The sequence below is a fragment of the Mirounga leonina genome, unplaced genomic scaffold (assembly GCF_011800145.1).
Source record: "Mirounga leonina isolate KUSES-001 unplaced genomic scaffold, KU_Mleo_1.0 Mir_125, whole genome shotgun sequence".
NCBI lineage: Eukaryota > Metazoa > Chordata > Mammalia > Carnivora > Phocidae > Mirounga > Mirounga leonina.
In genome coordinates, this window is record NW_023270305.1 from 24726153 (window position 1) to 24750086 (window position 23934).

Sequence of the window (23934 nt, forward strand, 5' to 3'; positions counted from 1 at the left end):
TAGGAATAATCCCTGCATCTTAGAGTTTGAAAACAATATACAGCTCATGCTACATCCCCACAGTAGGGCATCTGGGGTTTCTGCTTCTTATTCTGGAAGCCAGGCTCATGAAGTGGGCACCATCCAGAGCACTGCCATGACTGTGGCAGAGGGGAAAGAAAAGCATGACAAATGATGTAGTGGCTCTTAAAGGTGCCATCTGGAAGTGAGACACATCACTTCCATGGCCATTTAACTGGCTGAAGCACGTTAGTCACACGACACACACAATTTGAAGGGGTCAGGAAAGTGTAATCCTACTTGTACCTGGGAAAACAGGAAACTTGGAGAAAAAAGGAATTACTCCCATTCTGGGGGAGTCACATTATGTCACATCTTGTAGGTACTGCAAGGATTCTGGTTCTGTTCTGAAGAATGGGAAACTATTGGAGGGTTCTGAGCAGAGGAGTAACATGACATTTACACTTCAGAGGGATCACTCTGGTTGCTCTGCTGAGAATGGACCAGAGAAGGGTAAGGGTGTTAACAGGGAGGCTAGTTAGGGGAAGTAGGCAAGAGATGATGGTGACTTGAATTAAGAGTGGTTTTGGTAAAAGCGGTGAGAACTGGTTAGATTCTAGATATATTTTAAAGGTGGAGCCAATGGACTGGACGTAGAATGTTAAAGAATGACAATAATCAGAAATGACTAAAGTTTTTGACCTGAGCAACTGGAAGAGTTCCCTGTTCCTGAGATGGGAAGAGATGGGAAGGAGAAGCTTCGAAGAGGACAAGAATATAGTTCTGGACATGTTAATTTTGAAATACCTCTTAGACCAAGTATGGACGTCAAGTGATTTGTTGAACATATGGGTCTGGAGTTCAGGGGAGAGGTTCAGGCTACAGATATAAAGTTGGGAACACTCAGTGTTAGTCATAAATGATATTTAAAGCATCAGAACTCGATGAGTCATCTAGAAAGTGAGAGAAGTTAAAAAAGAAAAGTCTATGGGTTGGACCCTGGTGATCTCCTAAGTATAGACGTTGGTAGATGAAGATTCAGCAATGCATACTGACAGCAGCACATACTCATGTAGGAGGAGAACCAGAGTGGTGTTCCAAAAAAATGTGGAAAAAAACATTTCAGGAAGAAGAGTGATGACAGTATCGAAGTGCTAACAGGTAAGTAAGATGAGCAGTGTCAGTGGAGTGCTGGTGATGACAGCCTGATGGAGGTGGGCACAAGAGAGAAGGGGAAGAGAGGAAGTAGCGACACCAAATATGGACAACTATTTTTAAGAGTTTTTCTGTAAAGGGAAGCAGAGAAGGAGCATGTGGGTTCAGGAACGGGTTATTTTCTTAAATTGCAAGATATTAAATCAAGGGTACATGCTGTTGGGAATGTGTAGTAGAGAGAAAAGTCCTGAAGTAGGCATGAGGTAACAGAATACAGGAAGCAAGTACTGGAGTGAAACAAGGACAGTTCACTTACTGCAATGATGATAACACAAAGTATGTGGGCACAGACTCCAATATGTTGGTAGATTTGGTGAGGAGAACATGTTGAAGTTCTTTTCTGATTCCAATATTTAAGTCAAATAAGAAGCAAGAGAGTGAAAAGTGTGGGCAAGGAAATGACTGTAATGGTAGAACACAGAATCCAAGCTGTGAAGGAGGGGTGAGGACAGGTGGTAAGTAATGGCAATGGTAAGGTCAAATGACTAGAGGCCCCAGGGGTTAAGGAACTGTGTGGTAGCGTGCTAGAGGAATTGAACAGGAAGGAAAAAGAGGCTAAGAGCAGGATTCCTGAAACTGAGATTTTTGGAAGGTATCCCCTTCTGGGTATGATAGGGTCCAGGATATGACTAGGGTAGATCATTAGAGGTAGGGAAACCAAGACACTAAGGGGTGAGGTTACAGAGTGGACATTGAGATCATAAAGAACTATGACAGGAATAGTGTCTTATACTCTCATAGAAATGATAGGAAGAGAGGTCTGCATGTGACTGGGATAATTTCATGGCACATGCTTCAAATGCACAGAGAGGTTCTGGGCAGAAAGAGCAACGAGGAGCAAGCAGGACACCTACCACCTCCAGGCCCATGGTCCCTTGATATGTTTACAGAGGAAGCAGAGTGCTCAGTGGACAGCCAGGTTTCAGTCAGAGCCAGAGGGCACCTAATGGAAAGAAACATAATGTCCTTCAGAAGAGAGAGAGAGAGAGATTTTCCTCTGGGCGGAAATTCTAAGGAGAGTATCCCATGGATGCCCCATGAAGGGGTGGTAAGTAAAAAGAATAATGATCTAAATGACAATTTAGGTAAAAATAACAATGGTATGAGAACTAATTTTTATTAAGATCTTAGTATGTGTCAAACACTGTGCTCTTCCTTCCCCCAACATGGTCCATGCTCCATGGTATAATCTGACCTTAAATATCTTTAATGTCTTTATGTTACCACAAGACCTTCTCTAGCTATGACATTTGGGTACCTGGGCAGATGTAGACAAGTATTTCTGTATGCTTATATTAATAACTAAGACTTATAGAACTTGATTTTCCTTGTTCGGATATGTAGGAAGGAAAAGAGTTTGTGGTAAACGTGAAAAATATCTACCATCCTCATGTTCAGATTTCACTGTTAGCGGCACTGGCATACCCAAGATTGGATGCTGAGATCATGTACACTGTGGGTCACTATAATGAAGGATAGTTGGAAGAAAGGCAGGCAGGGACAAGGGGTTCCTGCCCTAAGAGGAAACCACCTTAAAAGGATTTTACACCACCCTGGAAGGAGCCCTCCACCGTTTCTCATGGGATAGGTAGATGACAAAAACCTGACTGGGTGATAGGCGCAGGGAGGGTTAATCAGATTAAAACAGTCTGCCAAAAAGCCCATAAAAACCCCTAGATCTAAACTGGCAACATCTTGGGTCCCCTCCCTCTTTGGAAGCTTTCTATTCTCAATAAACTTTGCTTTGCTGCCCACCACTCTTCATCTGGTCTACCTCTTCACTCTTTGAAGCTGCGTGACCAAGAACCACAGGCACTAAAGGAAAAGAAATCCTGTAACAATTACTAAACTCCTCCAAAACAACTGTGCCTGCTACTTCTTACTTGCTTTAACAGACTTCCTATGCTGGTGGTCACATTTAGAGAAACAATTCTTACTCCAGGTTCTAACAAGGCAAACTCACAGTAAGGAAACATTTTATCTAACATTAGCTTTGGATATTTTAATTTACTTTCTACTTTTCTGACAAATGGATGTTTATGTCAAGATAAAGGTAACATTTCAAACTTGTATAAGGTGGTTATATAAATTTATATTTATGTAATATGTATATATATACACATATATATAGTTATATAGTTATATAAACTGTGGTGAGATCACTGGCAGTTTGGTAACCATAACTTCTCTCCTTAGACTAAAAGAAATTTGGACTAAAGATTAAAATCAAATAAAAAAGAAAATCATGAATTCTGGGAACATGATAATCTTAAAGTAGCTTTCTTCTTTTCTCTCAACTCCAAGCTATTATCTTCCCCTGGGCCCAAGTGATGCTCAGACATAGAGGCAGGTAGGGGCTAAGAGAAAGCCCTGGGCTTCATTTGGGTGCCAGAAGAAGGAACTGGTATGGGGCCTCTCAGCCGTGGCTGGGTGGGGCGTTAGAGACCGGCACTGGAGCCCAGAGGGGAAAATCATTGGAACCGGGGAGAATCTGGTCTTCAGAGATCTACAGATCTGTAGGGAGACCAGTGAATCAAAGAGCTTTCACCTAGAAAGAGAAAAGTTTTCCGCATGGCTGACAGATTCTCCTTACACTGCCAAGCCCAGTGGCAGCAGAGATCCATGTGCCTTCTACCATTTATAGGATTTTAGCCATTTAAAATATCTTAATAACCACAGTTGAGTCCCAGTGAGCCACCAAGAAAATAATGGCACATCCAAAGGGCACAGGTCCATGAGTAGCTAGAGAGTAAATAGGCAGAACACTCAAAACATGTATCCAGTGAAACAGAACTCCTGGGGGAGACAGATAAGTATTGCAACAAAAGAACGAAGAGCTTCTAGAGATATTCAAATGTAGTGTGCACACACAGAGAACTTTTCAAAACTAAAAAACCATGATTTTTAAGCTAAAAATTCTGATGAATAAAGTAGAACTTTGACTCTTGTTATAGCTTGGAAGATTATGTTCAAGAATAACTCAAAACGCAGACCCAAAATATAAAGAGATGGAAACCATGTGAGAAAGGATAAACAACTTGGAGGATAGCTCCAGGAAGCTTAACGTGTTTATAATTTCAGAAGCAGAAAACAAAGTAGTGTAAGGTAAAAAAGTCACTAAAGCAAAAACATTTGAGGCAATAATAATTAAATAAGTAATGAAAGAAAGAGTGCCTGAGCCAGAGAAATGATAATTTTTATAATTATTATATATTCCAAATAATTATTATAACTATAATTATTATTGCCATAGCAGCAGTTAATACTTAAACACTTTCTATATGCCATGCACTGTTCTAATCACTTAATAAATGTTAATTCACTTAATCCTCACATGACCCTAGGAGCTTTTTTTTTTTTTAAAGATTTATTTATTTTAGAGAGCAAGCGAGTGCATACGCTGAGGTGGGGGGAGGAACAGAGGGAGAGGGAGGGAGAGAATCTCAAGCAGACTCATTACTGAGCGTGGAGCCTGATGTGGGCCTCAATCTCACAACCCTGAGATTGTGACCTGAGCCAAAATCAAGAGTCTGATGCTTCATTGACTGAGCCACCCAGGTGCCCCCCTAGATTATTATTTTCATCTTGCAAATGAGAAACTAAGGCACAGAGATATTAAATATCTTGCCTAAAGTTTCCCAGTCAGTAAGTGGTGGAGCCAGAATTAGAACTCAGGCAGTCAGATACACCAAGTTCTGCGCTGAATAGAAAACACACATATGTAAGTATATCCTGCTAGTATTCCTGAACTTCAGAGGATTTTTTTTTCTTCCAAGATTTTATTTAAATCCAAGTTAGTTAACATATAGTGTAGTATTGGTTTCCGGAGTAGAATTTTGTGATTCATCACTTGTATGTATCACCCAGTGCTCATCACAACAAGTGGTCTCCCTAATGCCCATCACCCATTTAACCCATCTCCTGAACTGTAGAGGATTGAAGAGAAAAGTCTTACAAGCCTCCCAGCAGCAAGAACAGGCAGCTATACAGGAAAAGGAAAATCATACTGGCATGTATATTGTTCATCTAGAACACAGGAAAATAAATGGCAACAGGACAACATCTACAGACCTCTGAGGGAAAGGGACTGCCACTCAAGATTCTTACATCTGGCCAAAACTGGTATGTATCCCAGGATGAAAAACAAATTTGAGGATATATAGTAAGTTCAGACAGTGTATTATTTGGATACTACATTTGAGAAAATTACCTAAGACTTTTTTTTTTTTAAAGATTTTATTTATTTGACAGAGAGAGAGAGACAGTGAGAGAGGGAACACAAGCAGGGGGAGTGGGAGAGGGAGAAGCAGGCTTTTTGCAGAGCGGGGAGCTTGAGGCAGGGATCATGACCTGAGCCAAAGGCAGACGCTTAACAACTAAGACTTTAATCAAGCAACAAATAAACCAGAGCAGAGACCTCAAATAGGGAAAGACAAAGTGAAGAACAATGGGGAGGAGTGATACACCTTGCAATACGTCTCTGTGTATTTCTACAGAAAAGTGTGTGTGTATACACAATTAGAGCTTAGTGATTAAGGACAGGCTGTTTAATGTAAGTGCTAAATAAGAACTTTTGAAACAGAAGGGGCGTATTTCAAGGGAAATTCTGACACATGATAATTTAGTTCAATCTAGTCGTTGGGGATAGTTGAAGGGTATAAAAATGTTACAAAGGTCTCATGTAGGGAGGAGTAAAGGTGGGGCAAGAGAAAAGAAGAAAAGCACTCTAGAGGCCTCATATTACGATAGGGAAGAGGGTAAGTTTAGAGTGTCTTGGTGGTAAAAACAGTGTCTTGAGAGAGGAAAGAGTGGATATCTTGTTTTAAAGTAACAGCAGAGTTCTGTGTGTTTCATCAAGAGAGATGGGAACAGGAACCATTAGTAGAAGAGAACAATAAAGTATAATCTTCAACCTCAAGGACACCAATGAAATGATTATCAAGTAACTTGATCAAACTAGCAAAAAATAAAACTAAGAAACAGTGTAAGAAGTTATAAACAGAGTAAAATAGGAAGAATATAATCAAGTATGTCTGTCCTAATACTGAACTCTCACTGGAAAACAGACCATCAGAGTGGATAAAAACAGAGCTGTGTGTTTGTAAAAAAACATACTGACAGCAAAGTTGAAAATAAAGCAGTGGCAAAGAAATGCAGCAAATGCAAAGAAAAAGAAAGGAATAAAAATATTTAATAAGACATGAAATTTAAGTTTAAACTCACTAATCAAGATAAAGAGAACTTTGTTACAATAAAAAGGCACAATTCCTGATGAAACAATAAAAGTCATAAATGTGCATATACCAAACTAGACAGCAGCTAAGGCAACAACTAGCGAAAGTGCAAAAACTTAAAAATATAAATATAGTAATCTAATGAGATTTTGAAAAACCTCTTTCAGAATTATGCAGATAGTAAAACAGTAATATAGCAGACATTCCTTGACTAAAAAATAAAATGATCTTCTTATGTCCACAGAACACTTGCAAAATCTTGGTCACAGAGAAAAACTTAAAATTTATGTAGAGGTTTTATAGGCCATCTGATTGTGACATAAAAGATTAGAAATGATAAAAATGTAGCTATCTTTGGACTCGGCTTTTTCATAGCCAAAATACTCTCAGAAGTTCAACAATATATAAAACCATATCACTGTAGCAGTTCATAAATGTAAGGGCAACAGAAAGAGAAAGAAAAGGATAGGAAAAAAAGAGAAACAAAAAGAAAGGAAAAGAAAGCAAGCAACCAAGATGTCCACCAATCAGTTATTATGCAAAGGACCTTGCTATTAAAAAGAAAGCAAACATTTTCCTTACCTTAATTTCAGCGAGAGAGGCCATTGCCCATGCTATGGTAGATCTCAGGCCTGCTGTCTTGATGTAAGCTCTGCTGGCTAAAGGAACCCTACAAAGAAAAGAACCTGATGGTAACCCCAGTATTACTGTATGGTAAAGAAGATCAGGATATAAATAAAAATGATTAACCTGGTCACATCTGTGACTCACCTTAACATATTCATCTAACATACAGCTAAGTATCTGCTAAGTTACAGAATATTTTAATCTTATTACAAAAATACCTTATCCAATCGGCACCTTGTCTAACCAGCCAGTGTGGTATTTCAGAAAGGTAAATTTGTGGGGCGCCTGGGAGGCTCAGTCAGTTAAGCACCTGCGTGTGGCTCAGGTCATGGTCCTGGGGTCCTGGGATCGAGCCCTTTGTCGCTGGGCTCCTTGCTCAGCAGGGAGCCTGCTTCTCCCTGTCCCTCTGCCCACCTGTATTCTCTGTCTCTCAAATAAATAAAATCTTAAAAAAAAAAAAAGGTAAATTTGTTGGACAACTGAAATTTAAACTCTTAAGTGTTTGACTTATAAAAATCTAATCACATAGGTAGAAAAAAATCTTTTTCAAATGTTAATATACTTTCCTGCCTTCCCATATGGAATATATGGTGCTGATCTGGAGTCATCAAGAGGAACACACTGTTCTGTGATATGGATGTACTATGGGAAGTAGGGCTGAATGGATGCTAACCCTTGAAATCTGTTTTCTAGAAAAAAATCGCTTTTGTAAATTTGTTCTTTGCTCATTTGCATCTTTCTCAAAAGATGAAATGAAGCATGACATTGCATTGTCTAAAATAATTTATGGAACGAAGAGCTGAAGCAGACATCTGCCAAATGAGTTCACTGGCCTCCATTATGTATCACTTCATATTTTATCCTCTACCTCATCACTTTTATTATCAGTGTTTCCAGATTTGATAGAAGTTTTCAAAATATTATTTCTATCTTTCTAATGCAATGAACAAGAAAGCTTGAGAAAATCTATTACAATAATCTTAAGCATTCTTTTTTACATCCTGGCTTACAGATGCCTAAATGTGAGCTTAGAGCTAATGGGGTATTCCTATTGAATTTTTATAATCTTTAAAAATATTCCATGCCTAGAATCTAGAAAAAGGGTATCTAAATCACATTATACTATGTAAACAGGGATGTGCATATAAAATGTTTTGAAGAATGCCAACAACATTTATATGCTTCCAAGGAACTGGAAATCACTATTTTCATCCAACTAGCTCTTTCTTCCCAGAGCATCCAGGAAAGTACCTGTTATATGATAAGTATTCAACAAATATTTTGGAATAAGGAAATGAACCATTTGCATTTATTATCATATAGTACCCTGAAAGATTAGAGAGATACCTGAAGTAGATTTTAAAAACTGGAAATACTCTCCCACAATAAAAGAATAATAGCAATAAAATTTGTAGAATGTTCAAATGTGAATTTTAAGAACTGTGCTGTATTTTCTATTTCAATAAAAACTCCAGATGCCAACAGACTAAGGGCCTGTGAAAATCATTTAATAATAGAAATAATTAGATATAATTTTCAGTATGAATCACAATCAGTGAATGATTGTAATCAAATCTTTTATAGCTCTAACTGGCCAGATTAAATCATAAGCATTAAGCACCAAGAAAACACTGGCTCAAGTAAAAAACTCAAATGCTTTGCCTTTAGCCCCCTCTGTTATATCGATGTTTCATATTATAAATAAGAACATAAAGTTCTTACTTTTACAAACTCTAAGGGACAAACATGAAGCTTAGAGAACAATATCTACCTGAACACAGGGATTCCCACCACAGAGTAAATGTCATTTAGATGTATGAAGATCTGAAAGAACAAATAGAGAAGTTAGAACAGAACAGGAAATGCATTACCAAATGCACTGACAATTTGAAAACTTCCATTTTGAAACTATGTTTTATTTTTAAATTTACTTTGTTTTTTATTTTTTACATAATCTATATTTTAATAAAAAAAATCTAAGGCCTTGTTTATCATATATGGAAAGATGTTCCATAATATTTTTTTCTTGAGCAGAGACAAAGTAAATTTTTAGTACATTCCATAGAAAGATTCTGAGGATAATTCGGTATACAAGGTATATGGACACTCATGTTCTGAAGAGATCTTGAGTTCTTTCTTCCCAGAGATTCTCTGAATTATCATAACTGGATCAGACTCTTTAGCATTGTGGGTTAGAGAAGACTTCCTGAACCCACCTTAATTCTAACTTCAAATAAGACTTGAGGTCACACAGGACCATCACAGGCTACATTTCCAGGGTAACAAAATTTTCTTCAGGCCAAAGATATCATAGCAAGGGTGACCTTTTCTCTCTCCACTATCCGTAGGTGAGCTTCTTCCTTTCTACTACCCTTCTTCTGTTGGGCCATAAAGAGGATTTAAATGTCTCAAGTTATAACTAGTAGCTCAATTAAATTTTAAAAGTTAGAATCTTACTTTCATAGTCTGATGAGGTTTATGGACTATTCTGACTCTGCTGTTTGACCTCAAGAGCATTTGATCCCTAATACTTTGACCCCAAGGTTATTTTCACTGTATAGTTTAATCAGAATTACTCCAATATTGACAAATTTTTATTAAGAAAAGAATGACCTGGAATGAACTCCATTTAGTCAATTTAAATCCTTGATCATCAAAGCTAAACTTCCCAATGTTTTGGATTATTCATTTTAGCAAAAGTATTAGGATTCTTTTCTATTTAAAATCGATACTCAAGAGAAGATACACTGATATTTTTTAAGATTTTATTTATTCATTTGAGACAGAGAGATACAGAGAGAGTGTGAGCAGAGGGTGAGGCAGAGGGAGAGGGAGAAGCAGACTCCCCGCTGAGCCGGGAGCCTGATGCGGGGCTTGATCCCAGGACCTGGAGATCATGACCTGAGCTGAAGACAGACACCCAACCATCTGAGCCACCCAGGTGCCCCGATACACTGATATTTTTGTATATCAAATGTTATTAAGACTAGCTTCTCCCACTATAAAATTTTTTCTCTTAATTTTGCTGAACAAAATTTGTTTTAAGGTTTGATTCTTCTGTTAATTTTGGTCACAAATTTTACGTGTGATTCTACTGTTGACAATTATGTTAATAGCTATTATTAGTTACACTAAATGGCTGATAGGAATTAAATTAGCTATACTTATTTAGGCGCTAAGCTATGAGAAAAGTGTAATTTTGAGGCAGTGATATGGGGCCAAGGGGACATGGGGAGATGGGAACCAGCAGAGCACAAGATGAGAGAACTGGAAAGGAGAGATGGAAGGAGGACACCCTCATGTCAAAACATTCTTGAGGTCAAAATATTTTTCTTTTTCCTTTTTTTTTTTTAAGATTTTATTTATTCATTTGAGAGAGAGAGAGACAGAGAGAGCACAAGCTGGGGGAGAGGCAGAGGGAGAGGTAGAAGCAGACTCCCGGCTGAGCTGGGAGCCCTACCTGGGGCTGGATCCCAGGACCTGGAGATCATGACCTGAGCTGAAGGCAGAGGCTTAACCATCTGAGCCACCCAGGCCCCCCAAAATATTTTTCATGACAGCAGTGAAGAACTGCTGCAGACAGCATCTCTGCAACCTTATAATAAATTTTTAAAAATTCAACTGTGACAAAACAATTCCATCCCAAAACATCTTATTTGGATAAGACATTTTCAAAGTGAAAAGTACTAGTAAAATTATCTGCACTATTCTACTGCTAAAGAGAAAACAGACTGCTGGATCCATAGAGACATGCTTTTTAAAAAACTCTAAAGCAAAACTGAAAAGTACAGTACAGATAGTTGACCTTGTCTTTAAACAATTAGGTTACAGGCATATAAAATAAAACAAACATTCAGTACCTCTAAATTTGGATTCCTCAAATCTGCTTTCCATCCATACTGTTTCATAAGAGCAATTCCAATTACTCTTCCTACTTCCTGAAAAAGCAGAGAGTTATAGAAAATACTAAAAATGAAAATTTTACATTTAAATGTAAGCAAAAACTAAGAGTATGAGTCAGACTACCTGATGGTAATTTAGGGTTACAATATTAAAATATGACACGAAAGCATTTTCTGTTGAAGGCAAGAAGGCTGCATTTTACCTCTTCCACCCCCAACATATCCTATGGCATTGATGTCTACTCATGTGTAATCTCTATTCTTGTAATAACCAGATCATGAATCGATAAAAATGATCATTGTGGGTTTTAGGATACAGATGCAAGGTTAAAGATGAACTATTTGAGCTACTACAATCCTATGTGTTTACAAATTACCAGAACAACAACATTAGACTCAATCTTTAGGGTCTGATTTTAAGGCTGACCAAAGGACCCAGATCTGTGCTCTTATATCACTGAACTTTGTAAGGACCAAGTGATGAAGTGTTTTGAAGGACACTGTGGTGTTCACTCTCCCCTAGATAGTTGAGACTTTGAGTGCATTCGTGTCTTTGTAGTCTGGGTCCTGGTGACAATCATACATGCAAGGCGTAGTGTAGAGCAACCAGAACTGAAGAGAAACCCAAAAAGCTTAGGACAATAATATTATGATTTCTAAATGTAAAGAATATCTATGAGGGCGCCTGGGTGGCTCAGTTGGTTAAGCGACTGCCTTCGGCTCAGGTCATGATTCTGGAGTCCTGGGATCGAGTCCTGCATCGGGCTCCCTGCTCGGCAGGGAGTCTGCTTCTCCCTCTGACCCTCCTCCTTCTCGTGCTCTCTGTCTCTCATTCTCTCTCTCTCAAATAAATAAATAAAATCTTAAAAAAAAAAAGAGTATCTATGAGTTTAAGGAAACTTTGAGGGAGAAAGTAAAAAAAGGAGGTCATTACATGGAATGGCATGCCATTACTCTTAAGCATCTAAGGTAAATTGAAAAAGGAAAATTTTTTTTTTTTTTTTTTTAGATTTTATTTATTTACCTGACAGAGAGAGACACAGCGAGAGAGGGAACACAAGCAGGGGGAGTGGGAGAGGGAGAAGCAGGCTTCCCGCGGAGCAGGGAGCCCGATGCGGGGCTCGATCCCAGGACCCTGGGATCATGACCTGAGCCGAAGGCAGACGCTTAACGACTGAGCCACCCAGGTGCCCCGGAAAATGCATTTTTAAAGAGATTTAATTATATGAAATTAGGCCTAGTTATCTGCCTAGCCAAATTATCTATTCTGTGAAAGGCTGCCATCTCATTTTAAATCCGAAGAGTGGTTAATTCTTTCAGAAAGCGGAACTTCACCCTGGGAGGGAGGCATACCTGTGCGGTGAAGGTCTTTGCCAGAGTGCCACTGCAGCGACAAGAAACTCGGAACGTCAAGTCCTTCCGGTCTGGGGTACCAGCTGCTTTCACTACATCGTTCTGAAATGCTTCTGGAGGTTTTTCTCCGCTAGTGAGAAAACCTCCGTGCTCCACTGTTTCTTCTTCCATTTGCTTTTCCAGTTGGCATTCCCTGCTCTCTTGTAGCTCTTGCATTTGCTCTGTTTTTAATTTCTTAGGATTGGTGATGTCATTTTCTCCTACTTTTCTCTTTAGTGGGTTAGCATCTCTTCGAGAAAGTTTGTCCTTTTTTGCATCAAGTTCAAGAAGATTTTTCCAAATTGAAATGGCACTCAACCAACTTTCTGGATCATCATTTACAAGTCTTTGCATTTCATTAAATATTTTTCCTAAAGAAATAAGATCTCAGTTTATCCTATACCAAAGCCTTAAAGACAGGCTATTACATTCATCACCCCTAAATTCCATTACCTTTATTTCTTTAAAATAAGTTTTACTAAACTGCTACATGAATAGTGAGTTCACCTTCACCTGGAATTTATATAATTTAACATAAGAATATTGTGCAAAATAAAGTTCATTCTTATATTCCATACTTAACATCAAAACTGTTTTAAAATTTCTATAGAATTATCATATATTTTAGCAAGATCATTTGTCCTATGAAAATATATATCTATACCTTCAATATATGCATACACCTAGAGTACGTATTGATTTTTGAAATAATGCTGATCTTGCCTATAAAAACTAAGTTAAAAAAAACAGAATAAACTGCAAAACAGAGCTCAGAAACAGAGCAAATGAATATTGAAACTATCTTAGACCATACAATATTAGCGTACATCATAAAATGAGTTTTCATAAAGTAATACTTCAGATACACAACCCATTCATAACTTAGGGACTGCCAGCATGCTCAATATAATGTAATCTTCTTTTGATGAACAAAGTTCATCAAGGTGACCCAAGAGTAATTACTGTATTCTCTAAAGATGAGAATGTGTGGAATTTGGGGATGAAATTATATTGACCCCATGGTATAACACCTTAGGATTTGCTTTCTAATAACTTTTCTGACCTGTTTTGACTTCTTGCCATTTGTATCTTTATTTACACAGTTTAGTATAGACCATAATATTACATGATCTCAGAAATTAAAATGAAGTTTAAGCCAATGTCTAGTCTAGCAGTATCTGACCCTTCCTTCTATTAAGATCCTTAAATTATTTTAGTAGCATATTTATAAAATTAGAAAGTGGAGGGGCGCCTGGGTGGCTCAGTCGTTAAGCATCTGCCTTCAGCTCAGGTCATGATCTCAGGGTCCTGGGATCGAGCCCCGCATCTGGCTCCCTGCTCAGTGGGAGGCCTGCTTCTCCCTCTCCCACTCCCTCTGCTTGTGTTCCCTCTCTTGCTGTGTCTCTGTCAAATAAATAAATAAAATCTTTAAAAAAATAAATAAATAAAATTAGAAAGTGGAAAGGGAATCTCTTAAGCCTCCTTTAACTGTAATGCTTTATAAATGGGTATAAATTTATTCAAAACCTTAAATTTAAGGTCCCCTAAGCAGGAGATTTTATTACATAGTATTTTTTCCAATTATATAATTCATTAGTTAAAATGTACAAAGTGACAGTTTTGATCAACTTATAAAACCATGCATTCTGGGTTATTACATGCTCCCGGGTCTAAATAAATGCATCTGACCATATGTATCTCTACATAAGGTTTCTGAACATAATTAAAATGGAAGAAATGTGACTTGGAACACTAAGGCTCAGAAAATAGGCAGCAGATTGCAAAGAGACAACATTAGCTGATAATATGATTAATATGGTGATAATATTCAGGAAATATGGAAAAATACATAATTAATGACCCCACAGGTATGAATGAATCTTAAAAATGTGAAATGGGTACAAATTAATTATCGAGCAGAAAACTTTGGAGTACAATATATCATGGGGGTAAAAGCAACAGGCATCTACATACCTTTACTTACAGAAGAAACATTAAGTGGCAACTGCTTTTTAATCAGCAAAAATAATCTTTCTGCAGATTTTAATTTTTTCAGCATATTTAAGTCAGAACAGGTGGTGAAGAAAACTTTACCTGAAATATATTCAACCTAGAGACAGAAAAGATTAATGTAGTCCTGTGTCAGAGTAAGAATCATTTCCCTTTTCCCCTCTTAATGAATTAAAACACAGTGTCTAGCCTGACAATAAAAACAACCATTTCTAAAATATGTACTATTTGTCAGACACTGTCCTAGGCACTCTGAATACATTTCCCCTCTCATCCTTATAACAACCTTCTAAACAAACAAACAAACAAATAAATAAATAAAGGGGCGCCTGGGTGGCTCAGTTGTTAAGCGTCAGCCTTCGGTTCAGGTTGTGATCCCAGGGTCCTGGGATTAAGCCCCGCATCGGGCTCCCTGCTCTGCGGGGAGCCTGCTTCTCCCTCTCCCACTCTCCCTGCTTGTGTTTCCTCTCTTGCTGTGTCTCTGTCAAATAAATAAATAAAATACAAAAAAAAAAAAACCAAACCAAAAACAACCTTCTAAGGTAGATTTTATCACCCCCATTTCTTAGATTATGAAACTGAGGCTTAGATAGGTTAAATAACTTGTATGAAGTCACACAGTGACCAAGATCATAATCTATGTCACGGTACCTTTTGTAAAGTGTGTGTGTGTGTGTGTGTGTGCATGCACGTGCGCACACAGACACTCCTAGGACAAATCGGGTGACTAGCCCAAGGTTAACATCATTAGTAGGCATTTATTAAACACCTACCTCGTGGTCTACGAGGAAGCATCCAGCATATGTCCTAAAGATGAATGATAATTTAATACCTATATACTGACATATAAATAAGAATGTAAAATTTATAAGAAAATATCTTGAATTAAACCCAAATGAAAACAAAAAAAGTTAACATAATAAATGCATTGATAAGCTGTAGGTACAAGGTACAAAAGTAGCACTGAATAGGGAACCATCATTAGTAAAAGTCTCAGGAAAGAACCCTGTAAGATTTGGGAAGAGAGATTCTGACAGAAGAAAGGGCAAGATGCAGGGGTGGGAGTGACAGCCTGGCTGAAGTAAACTGTAAGTCAGCATGGCAAAATTTGCTGTGTTATGCTGACTGATAGTGTCAGGTGGATGGAGGGTGTAGCTCAGGCCAGCCTGATAAATGGTAATGAAAATCTGAGTACCCCAGATGGTAATGGTCAACCATTATAGACTTTTGATGAAAGCTGTGACAGCACTGAACTAGCTAGCAGAAAAAATTACTTTAGAAGAGGCATAAAGTACGAAGTGTAGATTGTGATGCTGGAGGAAGAAGATTACGGAGGTAGAAATAATGAGACACTTGGTTGTGGAACTGAAAAAGGGACAACAACAAGAAATATGCATCACACAGAAAGAGGCTTTGGAGACAGGATGGATATGTTGTAAAAACCAGAGAAGAAAGAAAAATAAAAAAGTGCACTGGCAATAGAGAGTCTGGTGAGGTATGGCAAATGGTGCTCAATACCAATGGACTCCTCTAAAACTTTTGGGATTAACGCAATTCTCTCAAGCTCAGGATGGATGTGGATTGTCTTAAAATTTTCCTTTTAGTGGTGGCCATTGGCTGACTGGGATGGTTCTAAGTTATCTCCTAGAACTGAGGTAATGGGGAATTTGGAGTATCCCATGTGTTCAGGCAGTTGCCATCCAATGGGAACTTGAATTCCAAGTATTTTTGTACTCTTGATCTGATATGGTCTAATTAAGTTTTTGGGATGGTACTTTCTTGGGTTACCATTCTAGCTTGATGAAGAAGAATCACTGCTGAGGAAGCCCTAGATTGACATCACGTAAAACCCAAACACTTCATTATAAGATTAACAAGTTTTGGGGACCTATGGTACAGCATGGTGATTATAGCTAATAATACTATATTATATAATTGAAAGTTGCTATTAGATTTTTAAATGTTCTTACCACAAAAAAGTAATGGTAGTTATGTGACTGGATGGAGGTGTTAGCTAATGCTATGGTATTAATCATTTGCAATATGAAATTTATCAAATCAACATGTTGCACATCTTAAACTTACACAATAGTATATGTCAATTATATCTCAATAAAGCTGGAAAAACAAATTAAATAAAACCCAAACAGCTTGGGTACTGGAAAGTGCAGCTGACCAAGATAGCTTGAGAAAGTAGGGAATGAGAAGAATGTTTAGGAATCAACATTTAAGGCGATAAGGAAGTAACAAAAATAAGAACTTCTAGTTTCTAGAATTTACTTCTTTCTCATTACAAAAGTGACATTTTTCCACAAAAGTCAAAACTAAATATATACCTCAAAATGCTTAGATCTTGAGAACAAAGTTTTAAAAAGTAACTTTTAAAAGTTTAGATTTTATGTTACCTGACATAAAAATATAGCTGATATTAAAGCCATCACAAAACAAGCTAGAAGACATGAAATACCTTACCAAGATTATGGGGGGCAACTGAAATAAATATTCTACTGAAAATGTATGGTTTTAAGATTCAAGTTCTATAAACAAATTGATGCAAACATTTAGACCAGTGATTTTAACCTAGTCAGTGATCTAGATATTAATTTGTAGTTGTTAATTGTACAAAGATCTTATCTTTTCTTACTTATTTGAATATGAAGGGAAACATTTTATACAGTGAACTTCCTCTAAAAATATCATTTTGGGGAGGTGGGAAGAACAACAACAAAAAAAGAGAACATGATTGAAAATCAAGTTAATTAAAAGGAACTAAAGGCTTAATTTATTTGGGGAATCAAATTATAAGAAGGTTTTGAGGCATTAAAATGCTAAATACATTTTCAAAACCAAAAGCAACATTATTCTCTTTATTTCAAAATTAACATGAGGCCTACATTCCTTTTACAAGTAATATGCATGTAATCAGAAGTAGTTTACTAAATTGCAAAACAGTCACTATGAAAATCAAATAATCATATATCATGGAAGCACTATAATGGTTTACCTTTGGTGAAGATACTGTATTATATCTTAAAGCAGGAGGGAGAATGAATTTTGGTGCTTATAAGTTCAAAAACTGCTAAAGCTGGTGTTAACCTTTTTCTTTAATTTATTGCTTGTAACTTACCATATTCAATTACAATACTTAGGAGAGAAATGTGGCATTTTAGGGTATTTCATCCAAATATTTGTTACTTGAAAATTTATATATACAATCTGTTTTTTCCATTTGGAATTAAATCATAACCAAGTGTCTAAAACCAGCTGGTTTTATGTCTAACACTTCTGAAGATGAAATAACAGTCTTTATTAAAGTAAAAACAGTTCTGTTATCAGGTAGCATATCTAAGCAGTTAGCGTTTTTGCCTTTCTTTTAGAATTCAGTCATTCAAATCTAACACAAAAATTTAAAGTTTAACTCTAGGCAAAAATGCATAGGAAGATAGGGAGATATCAAAGTTCTCCTAATTCTACAGATGCCATCTAGTTTTAGAATTAATTTTAAATTGCTAAGTGAAGAATTGAGGTGGTACATGAGCTTTTTTGATACATTTTATAAGAATTAAAAAATATATTTTATTTAATTGAAAAAATTCAAGAAATTTCTCTACAAGATATGCGGAGAATCTTAAAAGATATCAACCTTATATAATTACCCCATTAAATAAAATAACTATGAAATAACCTGATTATCTGGTTAGATCTACCCCACTACCCTCTATCACCAAGACCCCACTAAAAATTTAAAAATTGACTGCCTTATTCAGGTTCAGGACCCAAGTTGAAAGTCTTTGCTATGTGGGTTTATAAAGACCAGTTAATCCACTGACAGAGCCTTTCTGGCTAGCTAGAAAAATTAGGTACACCTCTATTTTACTGATTTTATCTTAAAAGTATTCTTGCTTTTATTGTTATAATAAATAACAGTATTTAATACATTAAACATTGTTATAAAGTAAAGCTTAATTTTTCCCAATGTATTTCTTTAAAGTAGTCCAGGTAAAATAAGTATATATTATGCATGTATATAAAATATATTATACACCTAAAAATATATAATTATACAATATAAATTAAATATTTAAACAAACCCAGGAACCTCTTAAGAAGTTTGCCTCACCACCAGGAGGAAAAAAAGAAATCTAACCTGAATCTGACCAAACTCTAGATACAACTTACAAGATTCCAATTTACAGGAAACAGAGAGGACATGTTAAACTACACCATGGAGATGCAACTGGCAATATCTACTAGACCAGGGGAAACTCTAGCAGTGCTGTCCAACAACTTCCGTGATGACGAAATGTTCTATAACCTGTGCTGTCCAATGCGGTCACCACTAGCACATGTGGCTTCTGAACACTTGAAATGTGCCTGAGAGTGAATTTTTTAAAATTTTATTTTAGTTAAAATAGCCACCATGCCCTATTGGATAGCATAGCTCTAGACTAGGGGTTAGAAAATGAGGCCTGGTGAGCTAAGAATGGTCTTTACCTTTTTAAAGGGATGTAAAAACAATAACAACAAAGAACGTGTAACAGAAACCACAAAGTGATCCATATATGTGATCTACAAAGCATAACATATTTATTAACCAGACCTTTAAAGGAAAAGTTGGCCGACCCTTGCTCTAGACTATGGGACAAACAACCTGCTTCTTTAACAAATAATAAATTGCTGGGGGAAAAAAGAGAGGTGAAGGGAAAATCTATAGATTAAAAGAGATTTTTTTTTTTCTTAGAAAAATTAAAAAGACTTAAAAGAGTATCAGCCAATCATAATGTGTGGTCCTTATTTGAATCCTCATTCATTCTTTCTTTATTTTTTCTAAGATTTTATTTATTTATTTGACAGAAAGAGCACAAGCAGGGAGAGTGGCAGGCAGAGGGAGAGGGAGAAGCAGGCTCCCTGCCGAATGGGGAGCCCAGCGTGGGGTCTGATCCCAGCACCCTGGGATCATGACCCAAGCCAAAGGCAGACACTCATCGGACTGAGCCACCCGGGTGCCCCGAATCCTCATTTAAATACACAAACTTAAGAACAAAAGTGACATTTATGAGACAAGCTGAAATTTGAACACTGACTAGATACTTGATAAGTTACTTTTAGATGTGATAGTGTGGCTTGTATTTTGAAACGAGCCATTATGTGTATTATCTCTTCTATATTATATGATACATATTATGCGGTAAGAGTCCTCTCACTCTAGACATAGAGTAGTCCCGTTACCGGTGGTATCGCTTCCCGCACTTGCCGCGCTCAACCGCGTGATTCGGAAGCAGATGACCTCCGCTCTGACTTAAGGTCAACAGCGTAAGGCCACGTAAGTCAATCGCAGTTCTGAAGCACCATCCTCCTTCTGAAGTCCCGTCAGAAAGTCAGTCAACAGTAGCCTAAGGTCCCGCACCTCACTCCATCTCATCACTTTGTCATCTCACATCATCACCAGAAGGGTGAGTACAGTACAATAAGGTATTTTGAGAGAGAGGGAGGGAGAGTGAGAGAGAGACCACATTCACATAACTTTTATTATGGTATATTTATAATTGTCCTATTTTATTTATTATTAATCTCTTACTGTGCCTAATTTATAAATTAAACTTTTTAATGGATATGTATATATAGTAGAAGACACTATATATAGGGTTGGTACTATCCATGTTCTCAGGCATCCACTGGGGGTCCTGGACCGTATCTCCCACGGAGAAGGGCAACTACTATATAGGCAAACATTCACATATGACGTGATATCTTGAGTTTGCTTCAAATTAACATGGGTGGAATGGAGCAGAATTCACTATGGGATCGTTCTTGCAGCTGGTTGATGAGTATGTGAGATTCCCACACTATTCTACTTTTGTGTATGTTTGAAATTCTCCAGGATAAAAAGCTAAACAGAATACACAAGGCACTTTCTATTGCGAGCTGCATGTTGAAGGAAGCACCTAAATCAGTCACCTGAGGGAGGAAGAGTTTGCAAGTTAAAATGCAAACGATTGGGCTTATGTACATTCCTACTGAAAGAAAAGTTTTTGGGGGTGGCAACTAGGGACATGTATTTTCAGCAAGCTCCCTACATGATTCTTATGTTCACTAAAACTGGAAAAACACTGATTAGAATGGTGTGATTCATTTGTAAAAGTAAACAATAATTTCTAAATTAATTTGTTTTGTAAATTCAGATTTTACAATATCAATTTTCTTGAAGCGAACCAAAGTTTCTAACAGACTCTCTTATTACTGCATGAATGATTTTAAGTATTCCTGTGCAACTCGTTCTTTGGGAACATTTACTGATCACCTACTAATTGCAAGACATTGTGTTACACATGCTACCAATCTTTATCTCAAGGACTGCTCTAATCCTTTTTTAAAAAGATTATTTATTTGAGAGAGAGAGAGAGCACAAGCAGGGGGAGTGGCAGAGGGAGAAGCTGGCTTCCCACTGAGCAAGGAGCCCGATGTGGGGCTCCATGTGGGGCTCGATTCCAGGACCCCGGGATCATGACCTGAGCTGAAGGCAGACATTTAACAGACTGAGCCACCCAGGCGCCCCTGCTCTAATCCTTTAAAGTAAGTATTATCATCTCCATTTTATATCCAAGGAAAAGTGAGGCTCAGAGATTTGAGTATTTAGCCCAAATTAAAAAATCTATTAAAAGAAGATTAAGATTTGAACATGTCTTTGGCCTCTAAAGTTTACATACACTCTTTTCCATGCTGTTACAGAAATAACCTACATGCTTCTGGGCAGTTTCCCACCATAATTTAATGTAGTTGTAAAGCACATGGGTTTCAAAGCAAGAAAGCTTCAGATACAAGTCCCAGCTCCACCATGTAGCATCAGTTTTCTCTTTATTTCTTTGTAAAATGGAGGGGAAAATGACCTATCACATAGGAGTCTTTTGAGGATTAAATCATATCCAATGTACATAAAAGTGTCTGACACACTCTATGTGCTTTATAAATGTTAGATGCTATCATTATGCTTTCAGGATTGCCTTAACTTTGAGAGTTTATATTAGTGAAACAGATGGAATTTCAGAGGTTATTTGTTCAGATCCCATTTCCAAGCATATCTATCCTTTTTTTTTTTTTAAGATTTTTTATTTATTTGAGAGTGAGCAAGAGAGAGAGAGAGAGAAGGAGCAGGGAGAGGGGCAGAGGGAGAAGCAGACTCCCCACTGAGCAGGTAGCCCGATGTGGGGCTCGATCCCAGGACTCTGGGATCATGACCTGAGTTGAAGGCAGACACTTAACTGACTAAGCCACCCAGATGTCCCAGCATACCTATCCTTAAAACATACACAATCCAAATATGGAAATCCCTAAATCTCTTGGCATTTAATTCCTCTCATTGCCAAGAAGTTTGTCCCTATAATTTACTGAATTTTTTTTGCTGTGATGAACCCTTTAGTCCTCCTGTATCTCATTTTGTCTTTAGAGAAGATGGAGAACAAGCAGAGAAGATAATTTTTCTAATTAGACATACTCCAGTTGGGTCAAGCCTTCTATTTTTCATACTAAGGACTCTACGTTAACATTTTTTTTTTTTTTTTTACATCAGTGCAGCATGATGTAACAGCTGCACAGTATCAACTGGAACTGGACCCAGGAACTGGCCTGCCTGGGTTGGACATGATTATATACTCATGCCTGAGTTCACAGACAGCTTGGGTTTGAATCCCAGGTCTGCCACTTTACATGACTTGAATAATTTATTGGACTTACCTGTGCTTCATTTTCCTTTTCTGTTAAATGTAGAGCCTACCTCATAGGGCTGTTGTGAAAATTAAGCAGGTGAATACAGAGTAAAGACCTAAGAACATGGGCCTGACACATATTAAATACTCAATGTCAGCAATTCTTACATTGTTGCTTTTTTAGATTAGCTACATTCAGCATTCTATTAAGTTCTGTGACCCAAACCACAAATGGCTGGTGATCTAAGACTGATGCCCTTTTTCATGAGGCCCTCTATCCTCCACGCCCCCAACTCCCTCATTGCGGAAAATCCTTTTGTGGCTTCCGACGCTGTAAGGGTTGCTAGAGTTGCGTGGTCAATTTCACTTAGTAAGTTTTCCTTTCCCAAAAACACATCATTCACACTGTCACAAAGAGCCCGTCAAGTTACTGGAGTCTGTTTCTCTTACGTCTTTTCCCTCTGCTTTCAAGAAACCAGTTCAGCATGTTCTGAAGAACCTAAACTCAAGTTTAAAACCTTGTTCATTCCATTGAAATGAACAGATAGATACCACCAACTGTTAACTTCCTCCAGAAGTTGGACTGTGAGGCCTCCGAGACTGTATTACTTTTGTAGCTACTATTTACTCGGTGTTTACGGTGCACTTGAGGTACCCGGTATCATATAATCCTCCCAACAATCCTATGAAGTAAACACAATCACGATCAGGAAACTGGCAAGAGTCAAGTAATTGAACCTGAAGATAGTATTTGTATTTAAAGGATGGAGAAAGGCTTCTAACTCTGACAGGTCTCATTCTAACTACGTGCACTATCCTGTACCTTCTTTTTAAGAATCTAGGAAATAACTTCCCTTACCCCCCCCCCCCCCCCCCCTTTTTTTTTTTTTTTTTTTTAAGATTTTATTTATTTGCGAGAGAGAGAATGAGAGACAGAGAGCATGAGAGGGGGAGGGTCAGAGGGAGAAGCAGACTCCCCGCCGAGCAGGGAGCCCGATGCGGGACTCGATCCCGGGACTCCAGGATCATGCCCTGAGCCGAAGGCAGTCGCTTAACCGACTGAGCCACCCAGGCGCCCCCCCCCCCCCTTTTAATAAAACTACAGGCATGAGAGAGACGCGGTCATAGATGTGGAGGGGAGAACGACTGGAGGTTCTTTCCAGCAGTAATTAAAGGACGTGTCAGAACTCCGAGGCTCAGGACCGTCGCCTTGGTGGGTCCGGGGCTTGAGAGTTGGGGACTCGCGTCGCTTTCAAGGGTCTACACCGACCCTGGCGCGGAGGGAGCAGGGCCTCCCTCCTTCCCGCCGGGGCGCTCGGTGAGGGCGACTCACCTGCGTGGCCGCCAGCCGCGTCCGCACCTCCCTCATCAGGAAGGGCTCCAGGCCGCGGCCCGCGGTGCAGAAAAACCTGGCGCCCGCTGCAGGCCGCGAGCCGGAACCTGTCCGCAACGCCGCCATGGCGGCCCGCGCGCGCGGCCCCGCGGCTCCGGGTCACGTGGCCTGGGGCGCGCGCGGCGCGTCCCCGCGCTCCCGGCTGTGTGCTCAGGGGCCGGAGGGCGGGGTGGAGCCCGAGGCCAGCGGGCAGGGAGAATCCCAGTTGGGGCTGGGGATGCGGTCCCCTGGGAGGGGTGGCTGGGGTCTCCTTGGTTAACGGCTTGTAACTTCCCTGATTAGGCATCTGGAACTACTTAGAATCACAGATGGAAGGGATACAATTGGGATCTGTTATATGATCTACAAAAAGGATATATATCATCTAATCCATCTGCCTTATTTTTGAAATTGAGGAAGTTGATCCCTAGACAGGCCAAGGGACAGTTAGTGGCACAGCTGAGGCTGGTCTTGATAGC

General features: G+C 38.4%; 1 protein-coding gene across 4 annotated transcripts in view; it reads right to left on the minus strand.

The window, feature by feature from the left end:
• THUMPD2 (THUMP domain containing 2) overlaps window positions 1-23561 on the minus strand; it is a 37986-nt gene extending 14425 nt beyond the window's left edge. For 2 of the 4 annotated variants that reach the window (XM_035000976.1, XM_035000979.1), the window contains exons 1-6: window positions 23417-23561; window positions 14345-14480; window positions 12332-12741; window positions 10937-11014; window positions 8848-8900; window positions 7032-7119 (exon numbers count right to left, since the gene is read on the minus strand). In XM_035000976.1, the coding sequence (XP_034856867.1) occupies window positions 7032-7119; window positions 8848-8900; window positions 10937-11014; window positions 12332-12741; window positions 14345-14480; window positions 23417-23542 (891 nt within the window). In that variant the 5' untranslated portion in view covers window positions 23543-23561. The remainder of the gene's footprint in view (window positions 1-7031; window positions 7120-8847; window positions 8901-10936; window positions 11015-12331; window positions 12742-14344; window positions 14481-23416) is intronic. The other 2 variants (XM_035000977.1, XM_035000978.1) reach the window with 2 other exon arrangements.
• Between the last annotated feature and the right edge of the window lie 373 nt (window positions 23562-23934).